Genomic DNA, 23,248 nt, shown 5'->3' with positions numbered 1-23,248 from the left:
ACAATTGCACAAATAGTGAAGCTCCTCCCATGTTAATGTAGAAGAGAGCCAAAACAGCACATTTATAAATTGTGCTTATTAGGTATATAGACATGTATAAACTGTATAAATAAACATAAATAAAACTCTTGGTCAAAGCATGGCTCTGTCATAATGGGAGCACAAAAAAGGCATGGCTCTCTGGCCTCTAAACCAGGATACTGTGATACTTTCACTCCTCATTTTGTAGATCAAGTCACTAGATTTAGATCTCAGCAGTGCAGAAGTTTTACAATCCAGGAAAATAGAATTAAGAGTGAGAATCCTCCTGGTGGCTGTTGCACCAGCAGGGGCACCCCCACAGTGACAGCAGAAGATAGATATTATGTAGTCAATTAATGTGCTGATATGTGAACACAAAGTTTTAGAAACAGCAGTAAAGGGATTCATGAGTGTTAGAATACCAAAGCTGTAGTAATATGAGCATTTAAGCCCACTCTTTGAAGAATTTATGATGTGGCTGAAAACACTGGAAGTACTTTTGATCTGTTATCTCATTGAATCGTCAAATAACTTAAAAAGTTAAGTGCTTTTGTAGCGCCATTTTACTGTTGAGGAAAGGAAAAATCAGAAAGAAAAGGTAACTCGGCCCAAGGTCATGTAGCTGATACAGGATGAAGCCAGCATTCCTACCCCATGTCTGCCTAGAGCCCATGCCTTTAATCAATAATTCACTGCAGTCCCCTGCGTTATTACATTCAGTCATTCAACAAATCTGTTTTGAGTGCCTACCTGAGTGGACACAATCAAAATCCATTTGTTCTTGAACTGACTTCCTGGTAAAGACTTTGGTTTTGGGCAGATGTGGCAACCGATGACATGTGTATAGTTAGCAGCAGAACTGCTGCTTGCATCTAGAACCCCTAGCTCCTATTCCAGGACTTTTTCCACCAAGAACACATGGATATGATAAACACATTGTGCAATTCACTAAATCTGGCCTTTATCTCTGTGGAAAAGATTCACAGCAAACATCCTAGAGGCTTCTTCACACCTGATCTTTAAAATTTACATCTTCTAATAACCCTATGAAATAATGGCAGTTAATTCCATGTCACAGGTAAATACACTGAGATTAAGGAAAAATGTATGCTTTTCTCAAGATAAAAGAGAATACAGCCAAGTAACACAACATGACAACATGTAAAACTTGGTGCTATTCACTGACTGCACAGAAGCCCAAATAGAGGCATAAAAATGTTTTTCCAAGATTTGTTTTTATTTTTGCATGAATACATTCAGGGCTATTGAACCTGAGGGAAAAATTTATTTAATATGCATTTCCCATCTCATTCCAAATTGTTTTCTGTATTAAAAATTAATTCAAAGGTAGCATAGAATTCATAAAATTTTACCTTCATGTAAACCTCAAAGATTAAAAGCAAATTTGTTTTTATTTCTTTACATAATAACTATTATTCAAGGATTCTTGGTGTTGCTACTTTCATTGTTATTTGCCTCTGAACTATCTTTCAGGCTTGTGGGAAAACATGCAAAATTGAGGTGTACAGTTTAGATATGTTTTTTATTTACTAGCCCAATCTCTTTATCATCTATCCATTTATTTATCCACCTACGCATGTACACATCTCTTATTCTCTTTACAATCTGGGGGCTGGAGGGAGGGCAAATTGACTGATTTTGTGTTTCTAAAAGCATAAAAGCTAGTAATGTGTTGTCCATGGCTCCTGGGATTTTATGAACCTGAGAATATGCTTGACCAATACCATTTCCCCTTAATCTCTTTTTAAAAAATAACATATATTCATATTTATTTCAAGGATTTGAGATTTTTAAATCTGATCTTCAGTAACTCACCACTTTTCTGAAAAAAAAAAAGGTGATCATATTTCGTATGTTAGCTAGAAAAGTACAGTGATGAGATATGAGATTAGGTGCTGAATAGAAGAAGCGTGAAGAAGCAAAAAGCACTCTTGGTTAAAAGTCTGAATGAATTTTAATTAAATCTAGTCATGGCTGGGTGATTTGAATCTGTTACTTTTAAGATTTCTAGTTGGGAAGTACTTTGTCAACAGCTTCCTCTTAGAGAAAGAAAACTTTGTTTTGGTTTGATTTTTGTGATTTTTTTTTTTTTAAATCAGGTGGAAATAGAGTGGGAATCAGAATAGAGAATGGGTCAACTTAAACTGTAGTTCTAAAGTCTAGTTGAGCAGTTTTGCAGAAGACATTTATTTTCCCTGTTTTAGCATATAGGCAGAATGAGGAAGTGGAGCTATGAGATTTCATTTAAAGTTCTGTAATTCTACGATTTTAAAGAAGCGGGCTCTTTAGAAATGAGATTCTTAAAGATCCTAGAAGGACATTCTGTCTCATGGAAAGACATAGGTTAAGGCATAAAGTTTGACCCTTCCCCTACAATCACCATAATAGTTGTATAAATAAGGGGGGTTTTGTGACAGCTCTATCAAGTTTACTTACTTTTTCTATGCAAATTGGGGCTATGATATCTATTCTCACAGGCACTGTCAACACTAAATGAGATCATATAGTATACAGTTGATTAACAATATTATTCCATACTGAGTATTGTCTTTGTTACCATAAGTGACATCTAAACATCTACATTTTAAAACTTCCAGGGTACAGGGAGCAGTCTGTAAGAATCTGAGTTCTGACCTATGGATATAGTTTACATTTGGGATTGTTTTCACTCCTGTTCACTAGAGGGGAAGTTCAGAGTACAGTTATATTGTTGATCTTCAGCTGATTCTTGTATTTTTAAAAATTCTACTTAGAAAATTGATTATGAAATGTGAAAAGGATACTAAATAAGAGATGATATTTAAGCTCAGAATTTTCTTTTGGTTCTGCTTTCAAGTTTGGAGCTGCAGCACAAACTCCTATAAACTTCGAAGATGCACCTAGCTGCTCCAGGTCCAGGTCCAACTTCCTGCATCAGCACATAGGCTCAGATGCATGGGTGCAAATTCCTGGAAGACCACAATAGTCTGATAATGCTCATCCAAGTTTGCTACCGGGAGGCCACTGGGAGGAGAGATTGGAAAGTCTGCATAGGGAGAGAAGTGACTCACTCCCCTTGCCCTGCCCCATGCAGTGATAACCGCCAGAAACCTCTCACTGCTTCCTTAATTTTAACCTTTTTTGTCTACTCAGGAAAAAGAACATTCCACTGCATGCAAAAGGTGCATCCAAATGAAAGAACCTATTTAAAGGAGTGTGCTCTAAGTTTTATTCCTATAAATCATTTTGCTTGCAGCTGCAAAAGTAATTGTTCTTAAAGCTAACAAGGATTATCTCTGGAAAGTCAGGTTTGCTATTTTAAAACCAGAGGGGGAAAAAAAAGAGAGGGAGAAAATTCTGTCCAGAAAATTGTGTTTTTTCTTTAAGGGGGAATAACACAAAGGGTATGCATTTAACCTTTTTTCTTCTTGTTTCAGTTTCAGTAATAATGGATAATATAGTGTTGATCTGATTCTTCTTACTTTCCCAAAAGAATGACAAATAATTAAAACCCAATGCATCTCACTCTTTCCTCTACCTCTCCACTCATATTTCTAAGTTTCCTTTCTGGGTCTCCATCCTGCACTCAGAATTATCTTTTCTTTTCCTCCTGAGTGAAACTATAAATTAAGGTGGAGGAGTGAAAAAGCAAGGAGGAGTTGAAATAGCTTCACATAAAAAGGTTGTTTGCCATGTTTAATCCCAAATCAGTTTACAATAGAAGCCTGTTTCTGAAACTACAACATACAATGAAGCAGATCATGAAATTTACTTCTCAGGTTCTTTTTCTTCAGAACAAATAACCTCAGTTCTATTATGTTTCCCAGCTCATCTTGCTTTATTACTTTAAAATTCTCATAATCATTCTTCAATTGTTTGGTGTGGAACTCTACACAGACAGTTAACACAAGAGCAAGTTTGTCTTGCGTAGAGCAAGGACACTGTTGGATTCCCCATATGGGACCTTCCTTCTGTCACACTTCTATAGAGTGGAAAATCACATTCAAATTTGTGACCCTTGGAACATCACTGATGTTATAGACAATCTGATACTAATCTGTTTCACTTTTCAAGAGGATGGCAAACACCCTTGGAATTATACAGTTGGAGCAGTTGCTAGCAGTGATCTCTGTCACTGTTATCGAGCAATGCTAGGAATCAGGCTTTGTGTTGGGTGCTTTCTATATGCCAACTTGTTTAAGATTCAGAGTAAATCTTATGAGTTGGTGTTATTGTTCTCATTTTGGGAGGAGAAATGGAATCTCTGAGACATAAATAGCAGAATTAAGGTTTCATTTCATATCTTAGTTAAACATTTTTAGTTTTTCCAATACACTCCAGTAGGCACTTAAAGATGTGAAAGGAAAAAACAAATTCAGACACACCTGGTTGTTTCATTATAATAAAACTCTAGTATAATGTACAGAACTACCAACTACCATGAATACACAGTGTCACTAAAAATGTCCCCTTATCTTAGAGAGGTAGTCAGTTATCTAAAGAAAACTTGAGAGAATTGTCTTCTTACAGACAAATAAATCATTTCATATGAGACAGAACTCTATTGTTTCATTACTTATTTAGATGGAAAACATTTTCTTCCCAGTAGTTCAGAATACTTATTTCCATCTTTTGTTAACAGTCCTTGAGATCTGAAATCCCTAAAGATACAAACAGGAATGAATAAAGGCTATGAGGAACAAACTATTTTATTTGTAGATGAGGCCTTAATGTTAATGAAAGCTTACGATAATCATCTCCAACTTTGTGGTTACCACCTATGTTTGGAATTCAATGGAAAATAGCTTCATGTACCCCAGCATTTATAGCAGCATGATCAACAATAGCCAAATTATGGGAAGAGCCCAAATGTCCATCAACTGATGAATGGATAAAAAGATGTGGTATTACTCAGCCCTCAAAAAGAATGAAATCTTGCCATTTGCAATAATGTGGATGGAGCTAATTATGCTAATTACGCTAAGAAAAATAAAAAAAGAGAAAGACAAATACCATCTGATTTCACTCATATGTAGAATTTAAGAAATCAAACATGAACATAGGGGAAGAGGGAAAAGAAAGAGACGGAAGCAAACCATAAGAGATTCTTAAGATATAAAGAAGAAAATGAGGGTTGATGGAGAGAGATGGGTGGGAGAATGGGCTAAATGGGAAGTGGGGATTAAGGAGGGCACTTGTTGGGATGAGCACTGGGTATTATATGTAAGTGATGAATCGCTAAATTCTATTCCTGAAAACAGTATTACATTGTTAACTACAATTAAATGTTAACTAACTAGAATTAAAATAAAAATTTGAAACAATAATAACAACAACAAAAAGAAAACAGCTTCGAAGTCCAGGGCAAGGCTTCATATTTGGTGAAGAAATGAAGCAGGGGAACATCTTGTTTGCTTTCCTTCCATATCATATTTTGCCAAATCTTATTAATTTCCCCTGCATTAAGATATATATGCTACTGCTGTTGTTCTGAATTTAGTCCCTTTGTAATAGATGAAGGGTTTACTTCAAGATATAAGAAATTAATAAACTGCACTATGGGGCTTTTTTCATAAAGATACAAAATTAAATGTCAGCTCTTTGGATAATGTAAGCTATAGAATTAGTCATCTTGATGAATGGTATTTTAGGATAATTTTCTCCTTTTGGATTGAGCTATTTAACTAGCCCATGTTGATTAAATTATCTGAACAAATGGCAAACTATATTTCACTTTGTCAACAAAGGCACATCCCAATGATTGAAATCATCCATATGTTGTTATTCCTAAAACTGGAGAATTTTAGTCATCTACTAGGTAAGTCACCATCGATGAAGACTGTATGCCATCTATTAGCATCATGGTTCTCCACTTCATAAATGCTAACAGTATTTGAAATGTTTTAGATGATTAAGTATTTGAAATAAATGGCCTTTCATGCTGTGGGTCTTACTTCCCGTAGATATAAATTCTCTCCCCATACAACACTGTGGAAACACAGATTGACAGCTTGGTCTTGCTAAATGATTGACTGATTCACTTGATTCTCTAGTGATCAATAGTTGGGAATTTTTAAATTTTGTTTTTTCCTTCTCTGGAAAAAAAAATCTGGCTTATTGAAATTTAAAATGTTTTATTTTTTACAGGTGCAAAAATGACTTTTAGTCCCCTACTTCTCAACCTGAGGAGAAAGTTCTGAAAATGTAGTAGAGGTGGAATATATGGAAATTCCAAAGATCTATTTGGTTGTGGCAAATTACAGATCTTTTCTATTTTCTTTGTTTCTTCTGTTCAAACCAATAAGGCACATGTAAAAATCTGGGGCCAGAGGCTGAAATTCTTACCATCACCACTCTCTTCATATGAGATTAAGTGATCTTTCTGACTTCTGAAGACTTTGGAACCTGAATCTCTGCTTAAATTTACTTCTTAAATCTGATAAGAGTGAATCCATTTAGGTAAAGGAATAAAAGATTTAACTGTGAACTCTCATTACTACTATTCATATGTTTTACACAATAAAGTCATAGCATAACATTCCTTAATATCTTTTATGAATTTAAGAAGTCTATCTTAGACTGTTCTAGTTATTTGATATAATGATTTGATACACTCACCTATTTTATCACTATAGACAGAATAGCAGTATTACCAGATAATCTTTTTTTTTTTTAAAGATTTTTATTTATTTATTCATGAGAGACACAGAAAGAGAGGCAGAGACTCAGGCAGAGGGAGAAGCAGGCTCCATGCAGGGAGCCCGACGTGGGACTTGATCCTGGGTCTCCAGGATCCTCCCTGGGCTGAAGGCAGCACTAAATCACTGAGCCACCGGGGCTGCCCACCAGATAATCTTATATCTATAACTTTGCACACAATTTCTTCTTGCCCATATCTATCTAAAACTACACTTATAAAATCAAGAGGACCAATTTTTTTTTTCTTTTGTTAACATCAACTTCAGAGAAACCAATTATTTATTTATCAGATTTGGACGGTAGAATAAATAAGTAAAAAATATTGACTTTAAAAGTCTAATTCATATGCTTACTTTTTTCTACTCTTTGTCATTTAGAATTGAAGCACTTGCATGTTTAATTATATATAAAGCCTATTGTAAGGTACCCATTTAGAAAAAAATGAGACAGTAAAAAATGTCAGAGTATACATTCAAATCTTCTGTCCTCCGCAAATTTTCTTCCTTCCCTTATTTCTCATCATGTTTCTTAAAAGATTTGGAGAAATCATAATAGTAGCTATGGAGAACCTACCTAATTGCTTCTTTTTCTTTCATGGCTCCTCCCTGACCTTTGAGAATACAGGTTCTCTACTATGCACCAAGAATCCTTCTCTCTTCTGTGGGAGATGAGTGGGAGGTAAATGCACAAGCTGGTGCCCTCCTCTCCAGTTCCACAGAAGAGAGAATATGAGTGAGTACGTGGAAGTGCTCAGATGCCCACAAGACCCAGATACATTAAATGAACTTCCCAGGATTGTCTGTAGTTCACTTATCCCTATTTTTCCTGTTCTACTTTACCAATCACTTTTGTGTTCTCCCACTAACCAAGTCTAAATAAAACTTAACATTAAAGATTACCTGACAGCATATGCCATTTATTTTTAATCTCTCTTTCTTTTCATTTCTACTTTCTAGAAAAAGCCATTCGAAAAACTCCTATGTAGGATTTTTCTTCCTATTTAATATATTCCTGCCACTACTTTATTCTAATATATTAGAGAATGACTATGTTTCTTTTTTTTTTAATTACCTTGTCCAAAGTAAGCTCCTTTGTGCACAGTTTGAACACCTTGGTATCCCAAACTCCTACAGATGACCTGTCCACCTCGCAGTTCCCAGTGGTCATCACAAACTGTGCCCCACTGGCCATTGTGGAAAATCTCCACTCTGCCCTCATGAGGTGCTTTACCACCAACCAGTCGTACTGTCTTAAATGGAGCTGTAACAAAAACAAGCAAGAGTTAGTTATATATAAATATTGTTTTATAATGCTTAAAAAATTACATTTTCCCCGGTAAGTTCGACTATTGAAATAAATATTAAACTTTCTAGCACCACCTGTTGGTAAAGAGTTTAATTGCAAATATTGCATTAGTCAAAACTTGTTTCAACATTTATGATTACATATACAATTTATATAAGTTACAGATATGAGGACACTTCAAAGGTTGTGTTCAATGACTGAAATTCAACAGCGCCAAGTTTGTTAATGTTCTGTAGGCTTTTTGTAGTATTTCGAAAAATTTATAACAAATTGATTCGTTGTTTGCTTGCCACACTAACACACAAACTGGAACACATAATCCAGTGACTTTTTGATATAGGAGGTTGAGTAGAAGATATTTTATAATATTGTAAACACAAAAATAGATGACCAAACATCCTATCTTCTACCAAGAGAGTCAAGATAACCCTAATGACATATTATTATATTATATTATATTATATTATATTATATTATATATTATATTATATTATCTTGGATATTTTGAGAAATATAAATATTATATAACATTATATACTATTATTATATTATATTATATTATTATATTATTTTGGATATTTTGAGAAATCACTAAAGCAATAGACTTTGTGAGGAAATATACCAAGTTTGTAATTACAAAAATATTTTTGTTCTTCAGTGTTTAATCAAATTGCTATATATGATAAACTTTTATAAAATTTTGATCATGTGTAGGTTTAAATATGAAATGACTCCTATTTAAATAATATACATTATGAGGTTGATGCAGAAAAATAAAAGTGTGTAATATTACAAAAACAAGTCACTTGGAGAATCAAAATTTCCTTGAAGAATGTATTATTCTAGTAAGTGTTTAAAAATAATTTGGCTGAAGAACAGAATGAAAGGCAGAGATAGAAAATATATATACAAGGGGAAGTGGAAGGGGAGGTGGGTAGGGGGATAGGATGACTGGGTGATGGACACTGGGGGGAACTTGGGATGAGCACTGGGTGTTATACTATATGTTGACAAATCAAACTTCAATAAAAAAATATAAAAACAATAAAATAAATTTAAAAATTTAGCTAGTGCTAAATAAAAATAACAATATTCTCTAATAATCATAAAACTCAATGAAGAAGTGTAGTCCTATTTAAATATATCTTTTCAAATGTACGTTTGAGAAACACTGTAGTATAAAAACGCAAGATGTAACTATCAACAAAAATACCCCTCTAATGTGAAAATGGAATAGTAGGAAATGGGTTTGTTCAGTAACATTTTTTTTTCTAATTGCAATAAATTTTGTAGAAACCATAATCTAGTAACAAGTAAAGAATATCAATCATTTCCTATGACAAAACTAACTGATTGAACCACTCAGGAACATAAAAAGCTAACATGTTAATATGTGGTATTACAATTATTATTATTTCCTTGATTCTTCCAAAATAGAATTCAATCCTAAATACTGAGTTAATGTGATCACGCCCAAGTGCATAAGCCATTTCTCACTAGTAAACATGAGTTTAAAACATTCTTAAAGGGAAAATTTGTTATTACAGTATTCAAACTTTCAATTAACAAGTAAAATGCCCACATGACCCAATCATTCACTAAAATTGGCTAAGAAAATGGTAAGTTATAATCCAGGAATGGATTGTTTGAATTTTAAAATATTAGAGTCGTGTAGTATTAACTAGTGCCACCCCCAAATGTTTGTTTTTACAGAAGTCAAATATACCCAAGCATAATATATTTATCATGACACTGTGACAAAGCATACACCATATTCAAACATTTGATTATATGAGCTTGATGGTCTTAACGCCCAAAGAAGCATATAAAAGTGTTCTCACTGCATATTCTTTAACTCTTAACCCTCCCAGAATGTCATTAAGAAGCCTTGTGCATCCTGGGGCAATAGTATCTCAAACTTTAGTATCTGTCTTACTCTGTCCAGGTTCTGTAACAAAATACCACAGACTGAGTGACTTAAACAGAAGACATTTATTTCTCACAGTTCTAGAGCCTGGAAGTCCAAGACCAAGGTGGTGGCAGATTTGGTTTTGCATTGTGGCCAGCTTCATGGCTTGTAGACAGTGTTAACACATTTCTGGAGTAAGAGTGGGGAGCCATTTCCTTGTTGAAGATGAGTTTTGAGCAAAGACAATAAGTCTAGACCATAAAATATATTTTATTTTATTAAGATTTTATTTATTCATGAGCGACCCACAGAGAGAGGCAGAGACATAGGCAGAGGGAGAAGCAGGCTCCCCATGGGGAGCCCGATGTGGAACTCAATCCCAGGACTGAGAATAACAACCTGAGCCAAAGGCAGATGCTCAACCACTGAGCCACCCAGGTACCCCCATAAAAGATATTTTAATAATTTTGGTGTATTTATGCAATCTAATTATACTATGTGTTTAGATGTGTGTTCTTTTCTAGATCTGTGACTGCAGAGTATAACTGAAACAAAAACCCAAGAATCAGATAATCTGGATTTTAGTTCTGCCTCTCACACTGTTTCTGTGACCTTAGTAAACCATGTAACCACTCTAAAACAAATTTTTCAACTGTTAAAAAGAGAAAATGATTATTTGCTGTAAGTTACATGTTCTTAGTTATTGCACAAAAATTTGTGCCAGGCATATTCCTGGGTTCCAGGAATTATTTGAATAAAACATGTATCCCGCCTTTAGGATTTTGAGGTCATTATGAAAGTTAGAAGAAATAGCACATCCTTTATTATTTATTTATTTATTTTAAAAGTTTATTTATCTAAGTAATTTCTACAACCCAATATGCGACTCGAACTCACCACCCTGAAATCAAGAGCTCCATACTTTTCCAACCAAGACAGCCAGGTACCCTGAAATAGTGCATTCTTTCAAATGGTATACAAATATAAGTTTCTATTTTTACAAGTTTGAAACATTTTGAGGTTTACATTTTGCGATGAAAGCATTGGGAGGAATCTATTATCTGTGATATTAATTACCTAATTCATTAGAAATTTTTTTTGTTTTACTAATTCCCTCTTTGATGCTTATCCTTCTCAAAAAGGAGTTCTCAACCAACGAGAATAAGCTTCTGCAGATAGACAAAACCTACCCTATGATTTCAGATGTGAGTTTATATGACCTTTATTTCCAAATATGATTTTTTACTATTTTGAAGGGACCTTTCCAGACCCGGTCATGAGTAAACTATGGCCCATGGATCAATTATAGCATGCTGTTTTGTAAATAAAGTTTTATTGGAATGCAGCCATGCCCATTAGTTTACATATTGTCTAGGGTTCTAGGCTGCAACAGGAGAGTAGTTGTGACCGAGATCTTGCATCGTGCAAACTGAAAATATCTACTCTCTTGCCCTATGCAGAAATGGCTGGGCAACCCTTGGCACAGTTGAAAACACAATACGTAGACTAGAATGATAACGGGTTTCAGTAGAGATACTCCAGCTAGGGATCCTGGGACAAATGTCAGGACTCATCTCTGCTTTCCTCTCTCCAGCCTGAGAACCACTCCATCCCTGCACTTCTTGCTCTTTTTCAGTTCTATTACTGCTCACATTTCCCAAATAGCCCTTGTTCTCCTGTATTTCTGGGGCTTTGATCCCTGTCTGGAATGCACCTTTAATCCCCTACACCTGCCCCACTCCTTCCAGTTTTCTACCTTGAATTGGGATAGGTTTCCCTCTTTAAACTTCCATAGCACTCCTAACCCCCAAAACACTGTACACTAGTTTGTTTTCTCCACCAAACTAAGATCCTTATAGTTAACATTTTAGCATCTGACAGAACACAGGTTTTTACTTAGGAGTCACTGGATGGAGAGTTACGGAATGAATGAATGAATGAATGAATGTGAGCTCTTCCTAATACTTACACTGTATTGCCTGAGTGGATTAAGCTAGTAAATGCTTAAAATATCGAACAGCAAGAGACACAGAATTCAGTATTTCACAAGTCTCTATAGGGAATACTGTTTCTATGTATAGAAGCAGTCAGGGAAATCATAACGGAAAGATTGGTTAAGCAGAGATAAACATGAATCCCATTATGGTGGAAAAAAAAAAAAAAGAAAATGATGTGACTACTGAGAGCCCCTCAAGGTGGGAGGGATGATCAGAAGCCTTATGCATTCTAAAATGATTTTGTAGGTTCAAAGGATGTATTTCTTATTGGCAGACTAATGTTAAATATGATCTTGGGACTAAATGTCAATTCAATTTACACTGAGAAATGTAATTGCCTCAAAAACTGACATATTTGTATCTGCTTGACAAGGCCATTTTCTCCCTGTGGGCAATCTGCATAGGAAGTCAAATCACAATCAGTGAATTATTGGCTTAATTAATTTATTAATTTACAATGAGACACAGCAGTGAGATTTTGCCTCTGGGACTGGCCAACACTGTTTGGTTAACACATTTTTCCTTATGTATGTTAATATGTTCAATCGGGTTAGGTGATTTGACATATCTCTGCTCTGATTCATTGTACTTTCACTTTCCACAAGCAATCTTAAGTGCCTTATTTCCCAGTTCTGAAGAGAAGAGTATAGTACTGATAATTCCTATGTATTTTGAAAAGTCTGTGTATAAAATAAAAATACATAAAATATTTATATTAATAGCGTGTTCATATTTCTATGACCATAAGAGGCCAAGAGAAAAATATGTAATAGAGGAGATAATTTACAAAAGGTTTTCTAACTTAATCTGAAATAATAATTCCAACATAATAAAAGTTCACAAGTTTGGAGGTCATTTTTGCTTTGTTTATCATAGGCTTATTTTTTAAAGGAGGACATAAAACAAATATATTTAATATCTCAGGATAGAAGGGTAATTATATCATATGCATTAAATGAATTGTTTTAAAGGCATGAAGCATACATGTCAAAAGATCATGTAGAAATGGAAAAACAAAGATGATAATATTAAGTATCTAAATAAGATTAAAACTTATTTCAATTATGCAAAAATATTTGGTATACAGGAAGACGGGAAGGAAGTACCCATGCATATTGACAGTAATTTTGTATATGGGGCAAGAAATTGAATCTATAATCTTTTTCTTATTTTCTCTAATTACATTATTTTAAAAACTAAGATTAGTAATAGAGGTGGTAGCTGGAAAATCACTAATGTCCTTACTGTTGTAAACAGTCCATGACTCAAAGCTGAAATTCATAAAATTGAGAGGAAAGAACAAGCTCAGAATGAGAGATATTGTATAATGCCATTCATGTAAAATAACACACAAACTATTGTCTGCTGTTTCTGCATACATACATACATACATATGTAGTAAATGTACACAAATAGGAATGGAAAGAAGCATATAAACTCCAAGATAGAGGTCTAACCTGGAAGAACAAGGGAGGCAGGCATAAATAGGGCTTTGACTGTATTAACATTCTGTTTCTTAAAAAAACAAATACTCAAAAAAAAAAATACTCATAGTCAGTATGGTAAAATGTCAGCATCTCTAAAATCCAGCGAGTATGTACATGACTATTTATCAGCTATTTGTTATAAATGTTCGTCCTTTTTCCCTTTATATTTGAAATATACTTTACTTAAAGAAGACAACACATTTATAGCCACGCTGATGGAGCTGCACGTGAGCCCTAAATAAATTATAGAAGTGCTTTGATGCAAGTCTTTCCTTAGAAAGTTTAGAAAAAAAGATATTCTAAGTCAACTAGTCTTTATTAGAAAAAATTCTAATTTGAGAAGAGAAATCAGGAAGGACATGAACTCCAGGGCTTCTTTGTATGTCTGTCACTGCACTTTAGTAGAACTCAAGAACTGAGATGAAAAATGACTCTTGAGGAGTTTAGTTATTTCAACTATTATATCGTTTACTTCAATGTCCTATTTTCTTTTTTCCTATCACTTCTTGGAATTAGGCTTTAGGGTTAAATTTATTACAGTGCTATTTATTATATTTGAGTTCCAACTATAATAAATTCAAAAAAATATGATTGCAGTTTGACCGGGAAGTCCTTATGATGTGGCCAAATTCCTTTAGAAAGGGAACTGATGTTTTCTTTAAGATAATTAGCTTAATGAGCTATAGATATGAAAGGTACAACCTAGGTATCAGATGTTTGGAGAAAGAGTTAAATTTCTCTAGAAAATGATTATAACAGATTTTGAATCTTACTCTGAAGTCAAAGGAGACAAATGTTTTGGAAATCCTGTGACAAAGCAGAGGACAAAGTAGATAGAGAGGGTCTTGGTGGAAAGTGGGTACACGGGGTAGTCTGATGGCAGGGGAGAGATTGAGAATATCCAGTGAAAAAAAATGTGACATCTGAACTGGTTGGGAATTTCAATACAGTGAAGTCTGAGGTTCAATTTTACAATGTAGACTATTCTGCATACATTTTCCTATCAAAATTAAACCTTCAGTAAAATCCTCTTAGATCTCCAGGTGGAGCTAGGGTATTTCCTCAAATGAAGGGAGGGATGTGGTGTTCAATGTAGAATGAGTGGTATGAAAAGAAAGCAGCAACCAAAGACATCTAGGTTATTAGGCACCTAAGGCAACTATAACAAATACAATTGTCTGGCTTAAAACAACAAATTTAGAGGCACCTGGGTGGCTTCAGCTCAGGTCATGATCCTGCGATCCTGGAATAGAGCCCCACATCAGGTTCCCTGCTTAGCAGGGATTCTGCTTCTTCCTTTCCCTCTGCCGCTCCCCCCACTTGTGCGTACTCACTCTCTCTTTCAAATAAATAAATAAATAAATAAATAAATAAATAAATAAATAAATAAATAAATATCTTTAAAAACGACAAAACAAAACAAAAAACCAACCTCCCTCACAGTTCTGCAGGCTAGAAGGCCATGTTCATTTTGAAGGCTCTAGGGAGAAATCCTTCCTTGCATTTTCCTAGCTGCTTGTGGCTTCTGGCAATTCCTAAGGATTCTTGGCTTATAACTGCATCACTCCAGTCTCTGCCTCAGTCTTCTTCCTATGTCTGTGTGTCCTCTTCTTACAAAGATGCCAGTCATTTGATTTAGGTCCACCTGAATCCGATATGACCTCACCTTAGCTTAATTACACCTGCAAAGATCTTATTTCCAACTAAGGTCACATTCTGAGGTTTCACATGGGTATGAATTTTTATAACATTCTTAAACCCAGTATCACAGAATTGGCAGAGAAGATACATGGAGGGATATAAATTTTCTGTATTTTCATCAAACTACTTTAGATAGGAGACACTCAAATTGCTTTAGAACATGAGATTGGTGCTCAATTTTATTTCATTATTAAAGGACAAACTAAACCCCAAGATCTGAGGACCGCAGGATAGCTGAGTAGTAGATATCTTGGCTACATTGGAAATTAGCAAACTCAACCCTGATCATACTGAACACCCATAGTTTAATTGCTGAATAAAATAAAGATTGAGAATCTGTTGCTTCAAAATACATGGTACTAAACTCAGATGGCACTGAGTAAATCTAACCTAATTATGAGTATGAGTAAATTACTTCAATGTCTGAATTAAAAAGTAGCAGAATGCTATTAGTTCCTGTATTTTGTTGTTTTTTAGCTGAATCATCAGATAAAACTTCATCGTGCTAGATGAATGGTAAATTCTTAAAATGAAAGAACTTCGCGTTTAAGAAGAATACCTCCCAAGTTGTGTAGATCTCCACAAAGGTGTGATTGCTAATAATAAGTTTATGTGGGGGAAAAATAAGCAAAATGGAAAGGTTGGTAAGACAGGAAAAGCCAGCATGGTTGGGAGTATAAGTTGTCCTCAGAGTATCCTGAGTGATAATATTGCTCCTACTACTGGATTTCCAAATTGCCAATTAAACAAACGTGTCTGCTTTTCAAAGACCATATTGTTTTCTTCAAGGAACTGTACTCATATTTTAGGATATTTATTATCATTTCAGAATAATTTTATTATTTAATGTTTCATTTCTAAATGAGTCTTTAGTTTTTAGAGTTACTTAAGAGAACTATAAAACATTTATAAAGGGGAATTTTACTTACCTATTTTTAGGCTATTTACAATTTTGCTCTTCACTTAAAACCATATAGCATAAAAATAAGCAATCCATTGAGATACTGAACAGAGCTAATTTAGAAAACTCACATCACAAACTAGCATAAATGACATTATCATTCTTGCTGATTTCTGAAAATGCAGGCCTCAGCCAGACCTTGTAAAGGTTCTTATGTTGCTCTTTATAATCTGTTGAGACATTGATAGTGATTTAGCCCATTAGAACCTTCACTTGCCTATTTATAAAATAAACACTTACCTCCTATGACTGTGGTTTCAAATGCCAATATGTGAATAAAATGTATTTTAAGCTCGAAAGAACTATCTAAAAGGTAGTGCTAGAATTAATAATTATGTTTCATTCTGAAAGTTATTCTAGGAAACTGAAATCATAGACTATAGGGATTTTAAGTTGTGGACTTCGTCGAAAAAAATGTCTTAAATTTGGCCCAAGAAAGCTTAATCTGTCCAGTTATTGGCAGGGCTGACAACTCAGTACAGATTCTTTGACTTTTCATGAAGAGAAAATTATTTTCTAAAATAATTGAGTGTTTGTCCCTTGAATTGGATTGGGAGGTATATTAAAAGACAATATACATTCTCCTTGTCATTGTGTGCAATATTTTGTTTATGCTTGAGACTGTTCAGAGCTCTAGGGTGTTATCAGGACTGAGCTGCCAGAACCGTAAGGGATTTTAGTTTATAAAGTCTTCATTTCCTCTGCATTTGACAGAAGAGGCCATGATTTCTGTCCAACAGCTGTGTCCACAGGTATTTCAGGACAGATCACTTGATGCCTCAAAAATTCAACAAACAAGCTGTTTCTCTCTTCTCCAGGAAACACTGCTTCCACTTGCTTAGCTTAAATGTTGGCTGTTTTAATGTAATCAGAGAAGGTACTTTTAGGAAGAAAAAAAATAGCAAATTGTTCAGATGATAACAGAAATAAAAGCAGGAAAAAAACCTGTAAAGTGTGGGTTCTCAGGTCGAGGAACTGAATGCTTTATTTTAAAAGAGAGTGTTCCAGTGCTTATTCACCAGAGAAGGGGCAGGATCCATATGATGAAGCAGGATGCTTCTCTAGATAAGTCAGGAGACCAGGGCCTAGTCTCAGTCATGCTACAAACTTTCTTTATGGGCTCTACAACTGGGGACGCTCACAGCTTTCAGCATCCAGCCCAGCTTCCTTCAAAATGTCTACTGTTCACGAAATTCTCTGCAAGCTCAGCTTGGAGGGTGATCACTTCATGCCCCCAAGTGCATACAGGTTGGTCAAAGCATACACCAATTTTGATGCTGAGCCTGATGCTCGGAACATTGAAGCAGCCATCAAGACCAAAGGTGTGGATAAGGTCACCATTGTCAACATTTTGACCAACCGCAGCAATGAACAGAGACAGGACATTGCCTTCGCCTATCAGAGAAGGACCAAAAAGGAACTTGCATCGGCATTGAAGTCAGCCTTGTTTGGCCACCTGGAGACCATGATTTGGGGCCTACTGAAAACACGTGCTCAGTATGACACTTCTGAACTGAAAGGCTCCATGAAGGGGCTGGGAACTGATGAGGAGTCCCTCATTGAGATCATCTGCTCAAGGACCAACCAGGAACTTTAGGAAATTAACAGAGTCTACAAGGAAATGTATAAGACCAATCTGGAGAAGGACATCATTTCTGACACATCTGGTGACTTCCGCAAGCTGATGGTTGCCCTTGCAAAGGGTAGAAGAGCAGAGGATTGCTCTGTCATTGATTATGAATTGATTGGCCAAGATGCCTGGGATCTCTATGATGCTGGAGTGAAGAGGAAAGGAACTGATGTGCCCAAGTGGATTGGCATCATGACTGAGAGGAATGTATGTCATCTCCAGAAAGTATTTGAAAGGTACACGAGCTACAGCTCTTATGACATGCTGGAGAGCATCAAGAAGGAAGTCAAAGGAGACCTGGAAAATGCTTTCCTGAACCTGGTCCAATGCATTCAGAACAAGCCCCTGTATTTTGCCAACTGACTGTATGACTCCATGAAGGGCAAGGGGACTTGTGATAAGTCCTGACTAGAATCATGGTCTCTCGCAGTGAAGTGGACATGTTGAAAATTAGGTCTGAATTTAAGAGAAAGTATGGCTGGATGTACTACTACATCTAGCAAGACACCAAGGGTGACTACCAGAAAGCGCTGCTGTACCTGTGTGGTGAGGATGACTGAAGCCTGCCATGGTATGAGCATCTAGGAGTGGTGCCCCTTTGTTTGCAGCTAACAGTTCTAGAAAATAGCTTGTGACTAACAGTCCCCTTATGCCCGTCCCTGTGCCGATGGTGTTAGCATAGCCCCCTCCCCATCCTTATTTTAGTTGCCTAAGCATTGTCTGCTTCTCATGTCTAGTCTCTCCTTTTAGCCAAAGAAATGAACACTCCAAGGAGCTGGAAGTGAAATTTATGATGTGAAACTCATTGCCTCTTGTGGACTGTGTCATAAACAGATGAATAAACTGAATTTTTACATTATAAAAAGAACCCTAAACTTCCTTTATGACTTTGGACAAATTATTTTGCCTGTTTTCATTTTAATTTCATTTGTTATGACATCTTTTGCAATCACCTCTTAGAACTTTTGTGAGAATTGTTTTAGTCCATGAATGTACTTTGAAGAAGTTTGAGAAAGATGCAATATAATGTGATAGAATTTAAAAATAAGATAAACCAAGATTCAAATTCCTTCACATATATACAAGCTGTGTGATACTGCACAGGTTATTTTATGTTCTAAATCCTCAGGGGAAAAATAGCAGAGCGATAGGTTCCTTGAAAGGATTAAGTGAAGGAGGTCCAAACACAGTGCTCTGCAGAGTAACTGGCACAGAACACTCTTTATACTATAGGCATTATTGTTATTAATGTCATTATTTCTTAAAAATCAGATTTCTGGCCTAGTGATTGGGAATGGGTGATGGTAGCACAAAAGTGTCTATCATGTATTAAAGAAGAAATTTTCAATTACTCATGTTTCAGAATTCCAAGGAGAGCATTTGGAAATCACATATCCCAAATCCACAACCCAGAGTTTCTGTAAATCACACATCCCAAATCCACAACTCAAAGCCCTGAATAAGAATCTCTGTATGTTGAGTCCAGCCATTCATATATGATAAAAGCCTTAGAGGCCACTTTGATGCTCACCATAGCCTGAGAATAACTGTGAGAACAATACAAGAACACACTGTGGTTACTTAAGAGAGTTCTAAACCGCTCACATTATGGAGGAAGTGAACTAATACATTGCTGTCCAATACCGTAAGCACTTAACAAGAATTATTAAATATTAATGTAATAACAAAGTTAGGTTGTTCCACTTTTTCAGGGCCTTTTAACCCATACTCTGAGATTCTGAAGGGGGTGATCCTGCCCAACCCATCACTTGGTATTGACCTTACTTGGTTGGGCAGTGTAAACACCACAGTGATTGGTCAAGGAAGAAGTCAGTATCTAAGCAGAGACAACAAGAGTTCTTCTAAAGGAAAGAAGGTATCATTCTTTCTCCGACATGGGTAGATGCAAAGATTATGCAGCACAGCAAGAGCCTAATCAACTATGAATTTATATATATGTTATATATATATACATGTACATATATATACAGAGAGAGTGAGAGGGAGGGAAAGAGAGAGAGATACTGAGTCTAAATGACTTAGTTAGAGGGATCCCTGGGTGGCGCAGCGGTTTGGCGCCTGCCTTTGGCCCAGGGCGCGATCCTGGAGACCCGGGATCGAATCCCACGTCGGGCTCCCGGTGCATGGAGCCTGCTTCTCCCTCTGCCTGTGTCTCTGCCTCTCTCTCTCTCACTGTGTGCCTATCATAAATAAATAAAAAATTTAAAAAAAAAAAAAATAAATGACTTAGTTAGAACTCCTGGATCCCACCATGCCTGAAGCAGAACCATCTCTTAGAATTCTTAATTATGTGAATCAATAGACTGTTTCTCAAGCAGATTACCATTATTTCCTACTTAAAAAATTCTTGCAAATACATAGATGGCAATTATTTGACGATAAACATTAGAAGCAGCTTCCCAGGTCATCCTGTTTCTCATGAATTTAATCACCATTGGTTCCTGTCCTCCTAAACTGTATTAACCTGACAGTTTTTATTATTTTATGAATTCCATAATATAAAAGAACATCCCTGAAATGTGAAAACAAAATATTGAAAAGAAACAAATGAAGGTGAAATTGTTTTCATAACTACAAAAACAACAGAATGTCTCAAATTTATTTATAATACAACTGGGCCTCAAGAACTGGTTGACAGAAAAAGAGAGGCAGAGACTCCTGAAGCAGACCTTCCTCATTCTCAAAGTTCCAGGCCTGCACAGCAACTATTTAGACAAGACTGCTCACAGACACCAACAGTCCTTGATACCTTCCTGTTACTGAAATACATCTCCCCAAAATGTATCTGTGGAAGTCCTAACACCCGGTGAGACTATATTTAGAAATAGGGCCTTTATGGTGACAGGTTAAGGTTCATTGAGACTATACGGGTGGGGCCCTCATCCAACAGGACTAGTGTCCTGAGGGCACCCTGATCTTGGATTTCCAGTGTTCAGAACTATGAGGGAATAGTTCTGTGTTATGTTACCCAGTCTGTGGTACTTTATTCTGGCAACCCTAGCAGACAAATACACTTCTCTCGCATCCTGCACCCCCCACCCCGCCCCATTTTGTGTTTTAGATTAGTTCCAAATGAAATGAGAAAGAGTACCTCAATGGGTATAAATGTGAAAATACAGCTTTCTCTTTAATTGATAAATGAGAACCAAATACCCATCCCTGTTATGTCATGAGCTGAACACAGTAAAAAACCTTTAACAAAAATAATTAATTTGTCCCTGAAATGCCTACTTTAAAGGCTTAGAGATTCTAATTCTTATGTAAAAGACTACAAAGGTATTTATTAAGGACCCACTAGACGTCTCAATATAGTACTAATAATTATTCACTTGGCTACCATCTGTGATTAATACATGTTATTTTGGTATAGAAGCAGTGTTTCTAGATGCAGGTGATATAGCAGGTAACAGTTTATAACAGGAGAATATAACAGGACAGTTTGGTATGGAAGACGTTTTGGAATAAAATAGATATCATTTTGTAGGGAAAAAATGAATTATGCTAAAACTTGTGGAGTTTTGGTAACACTTGTGCACAGAAAAATATTTGTGTTCAGGTAAAGGAATCTACCTTTCAGCATTTCTAGGAAATGAGAAATCAGAATTACACAAAACTTCATTAGGAAGAAAGGTGTTTTTCATTTTGCTAAAGAATTCACATTCGGATTCCTTTAACTAGTTCCCTACAATTAGCATCTGAAAGGTTGCTGGGATTCAGGTGTTTCACTCTGCAAGGAGTGGATCAAGCAGAATGTGAGAAATCAGGGGAAGCAGGAAATGGGAGTAAGTGGAGCACCCCAGGAAAGGGGTGAGTCTGTAGGTTAAGGCACAATGGGAGCTATTTCTTAGACACTGCATGTGCAAGCAAGTGAGCTGTGTTGTTGTAGGGAATTTGGTGTTGAGATTCCCAAGTTTTGCAGATATTCCAAGGAGACTATGTTTCTGAATAACAGATCTGGGGCAGAGACTGGAGGCAAGAGCTGAAGTAGGATGTGAAGGTGAAAACATAAAAGATGCAGATTAGTTGAGAACACTTTTTTTTTTTTTTTTTTTTGGAATTTGAAGCAGCAGAAGTCATATGGTAAGGATTTCCTCTCCTTAGCATCTTTAAATTATAGGCCCATTCTAGAAAACCAGATTGCTTATTACAAATCCCCTTCTCTCTTTTCCTTCTTTCTTTCATCACATATTTGTGGTATTTACATATAAAAATATGTAAGACTGGGGATCCCTGGGTGGCGCAGCGGTTTGGCGCCTGCCTTTGGCCCAGGGCGCGATCCTGGAGACCCGGGATCGAATCCCACGTCGGGCTCCCGGTGCATGGAGCCTGCTTCTCCCTCTGCCTGTGTCTCTGCCTCTCTCTATCTCTCTGTGACTATCATAAATAAATAAAAATTAAAAAAAAAAATTAAAAAAAAAATATATGTAAGACTGGTGTGGGTGTGTTGAATGGAGTCATAGTTACAAATGGGGACTTTGGAAATTGATACATCTGGCTTTGAATTTCTGCTCTAACATTTATCAGCAGTAAGCTTCAATTTCCAATCTACAGAATGGGAATAATAATAGTATCTACCTCAAAGGTACTTCTGAGGATTAAATGAGATAATGCATCCAAAGCCCCGGTGAACACCCAATATTCTCTAAATGTTCATTGTTATAATTATTTAGTGTTTGGAGGACAGGTTTCACTTTGGTCAGTGGAATGCTTTGAGAAAGACCAGAAATCACTTAAGATTGTGCTGAGTCCTCAGTAGAAATCAATGGGAAGACAAATTGATATTTCATATCCTCGTATGAGTTTCAAAATAAGACACTTTAAATCCACATCCTACTTATAGGCATGAACAAAGCACAGTAAAAAATACTAACCAATGACACATTGCTAATTGGTATGTTCAAGACAGAGCCTCACAAAAGTGTTTAATCATATAACAGGAATTTTGAAACACTTACCCTTCCAAGTTGGGTGAGAACAGAGCAGAGGAACTCTTGTGACAAGCATGAGAGCTTGGTATAGACCTGTTTTTCACTGCGCATTACTCAAAGTGGTAGACTTGTGCATGTGAACTGGGCATTCAGCATCTATTTTTGTCTCAAGAGAGAAATGACGCCTTTCTTCCCTAATTTGTAGTTAAGGGTGTCAGACAATGTATGAACAGAGTCCCCTGGAATTGTCTCCCACAATCTCTAGGATCAGAGTCATGCTGTGGCCAATGTCAACCAAGGCCTGCTAGTAACAGAAGAGGTTCCCCAGGTGCTAGCTGTCCCCCAGCACAGAGTGGGGTAGGAAGTCACATCTGATTAAACCACGGGCAAAGAGATCCCACTCATCTCCATGTGTCTACAATAATGGGCCAGTCAATGTTGTCAGTTTTCTAATGTTAAGGACCATCTGAAGACTAGCTGATTCCTCTACCTCCTCTTTTTTTCTTTTTTCTTTTTCACGGAGACTTTGGTGTCATGCAGGTGCAGACCCGGAGAACCACTGACAACTCTAATTTGTTTCAACGTTTCT

General features: G+C 36.1%; 1 protein-coding gene and 1 pseudogene across 6 annotated transcripts in view; one reads left to right on the top strand and one right to left on the bottom strand.

Moving 5' to 3' along the window:
- The window catches only part of MSR1 (macrophage scavenger receptor 1), an 80,079-nt gene that overhangs the window by 4,320 nt on the left and 52,511 nt on the right, over positions 1-23,248 (bottom strand). For all 6 annotated transcript variants that reach the window (XM_041753659.1, XM_041753653.1, XM_041753657.1 and 3 more), the window contains one exon: positions 7,792-7,980. In XM_041753659.1, coding sequence (XP_041609593.1) covers positions 7,792-7,980 — 189 coding nt within the window. The remainder of the gene's footprint in view (positions 1-7,791; positions 7,981-23,248) is intronic.
- Positions 16,834-18,360, top strand: LOC121490066 (annotated as a pseudogene).

Source organism: Vulpes lagopus, chromosome 4 (genome assembly GCF_018345385.1).
Source record: "Vulpes lagopus strain Blue_001 chromosome 4, ASM1834538v1, whole genome shotgun sequence".
Taxonomy (NCBI): Eukaryota; Metazoa; Chordata; class Mammalia; order Carnivora; family Canidae; genus Vulpes; species Vulpes lagopus.
Note: the sequence above shows the minus strand (reverse complement) of the source record. Positions and strands in the feature narration are given on the sequence as shown.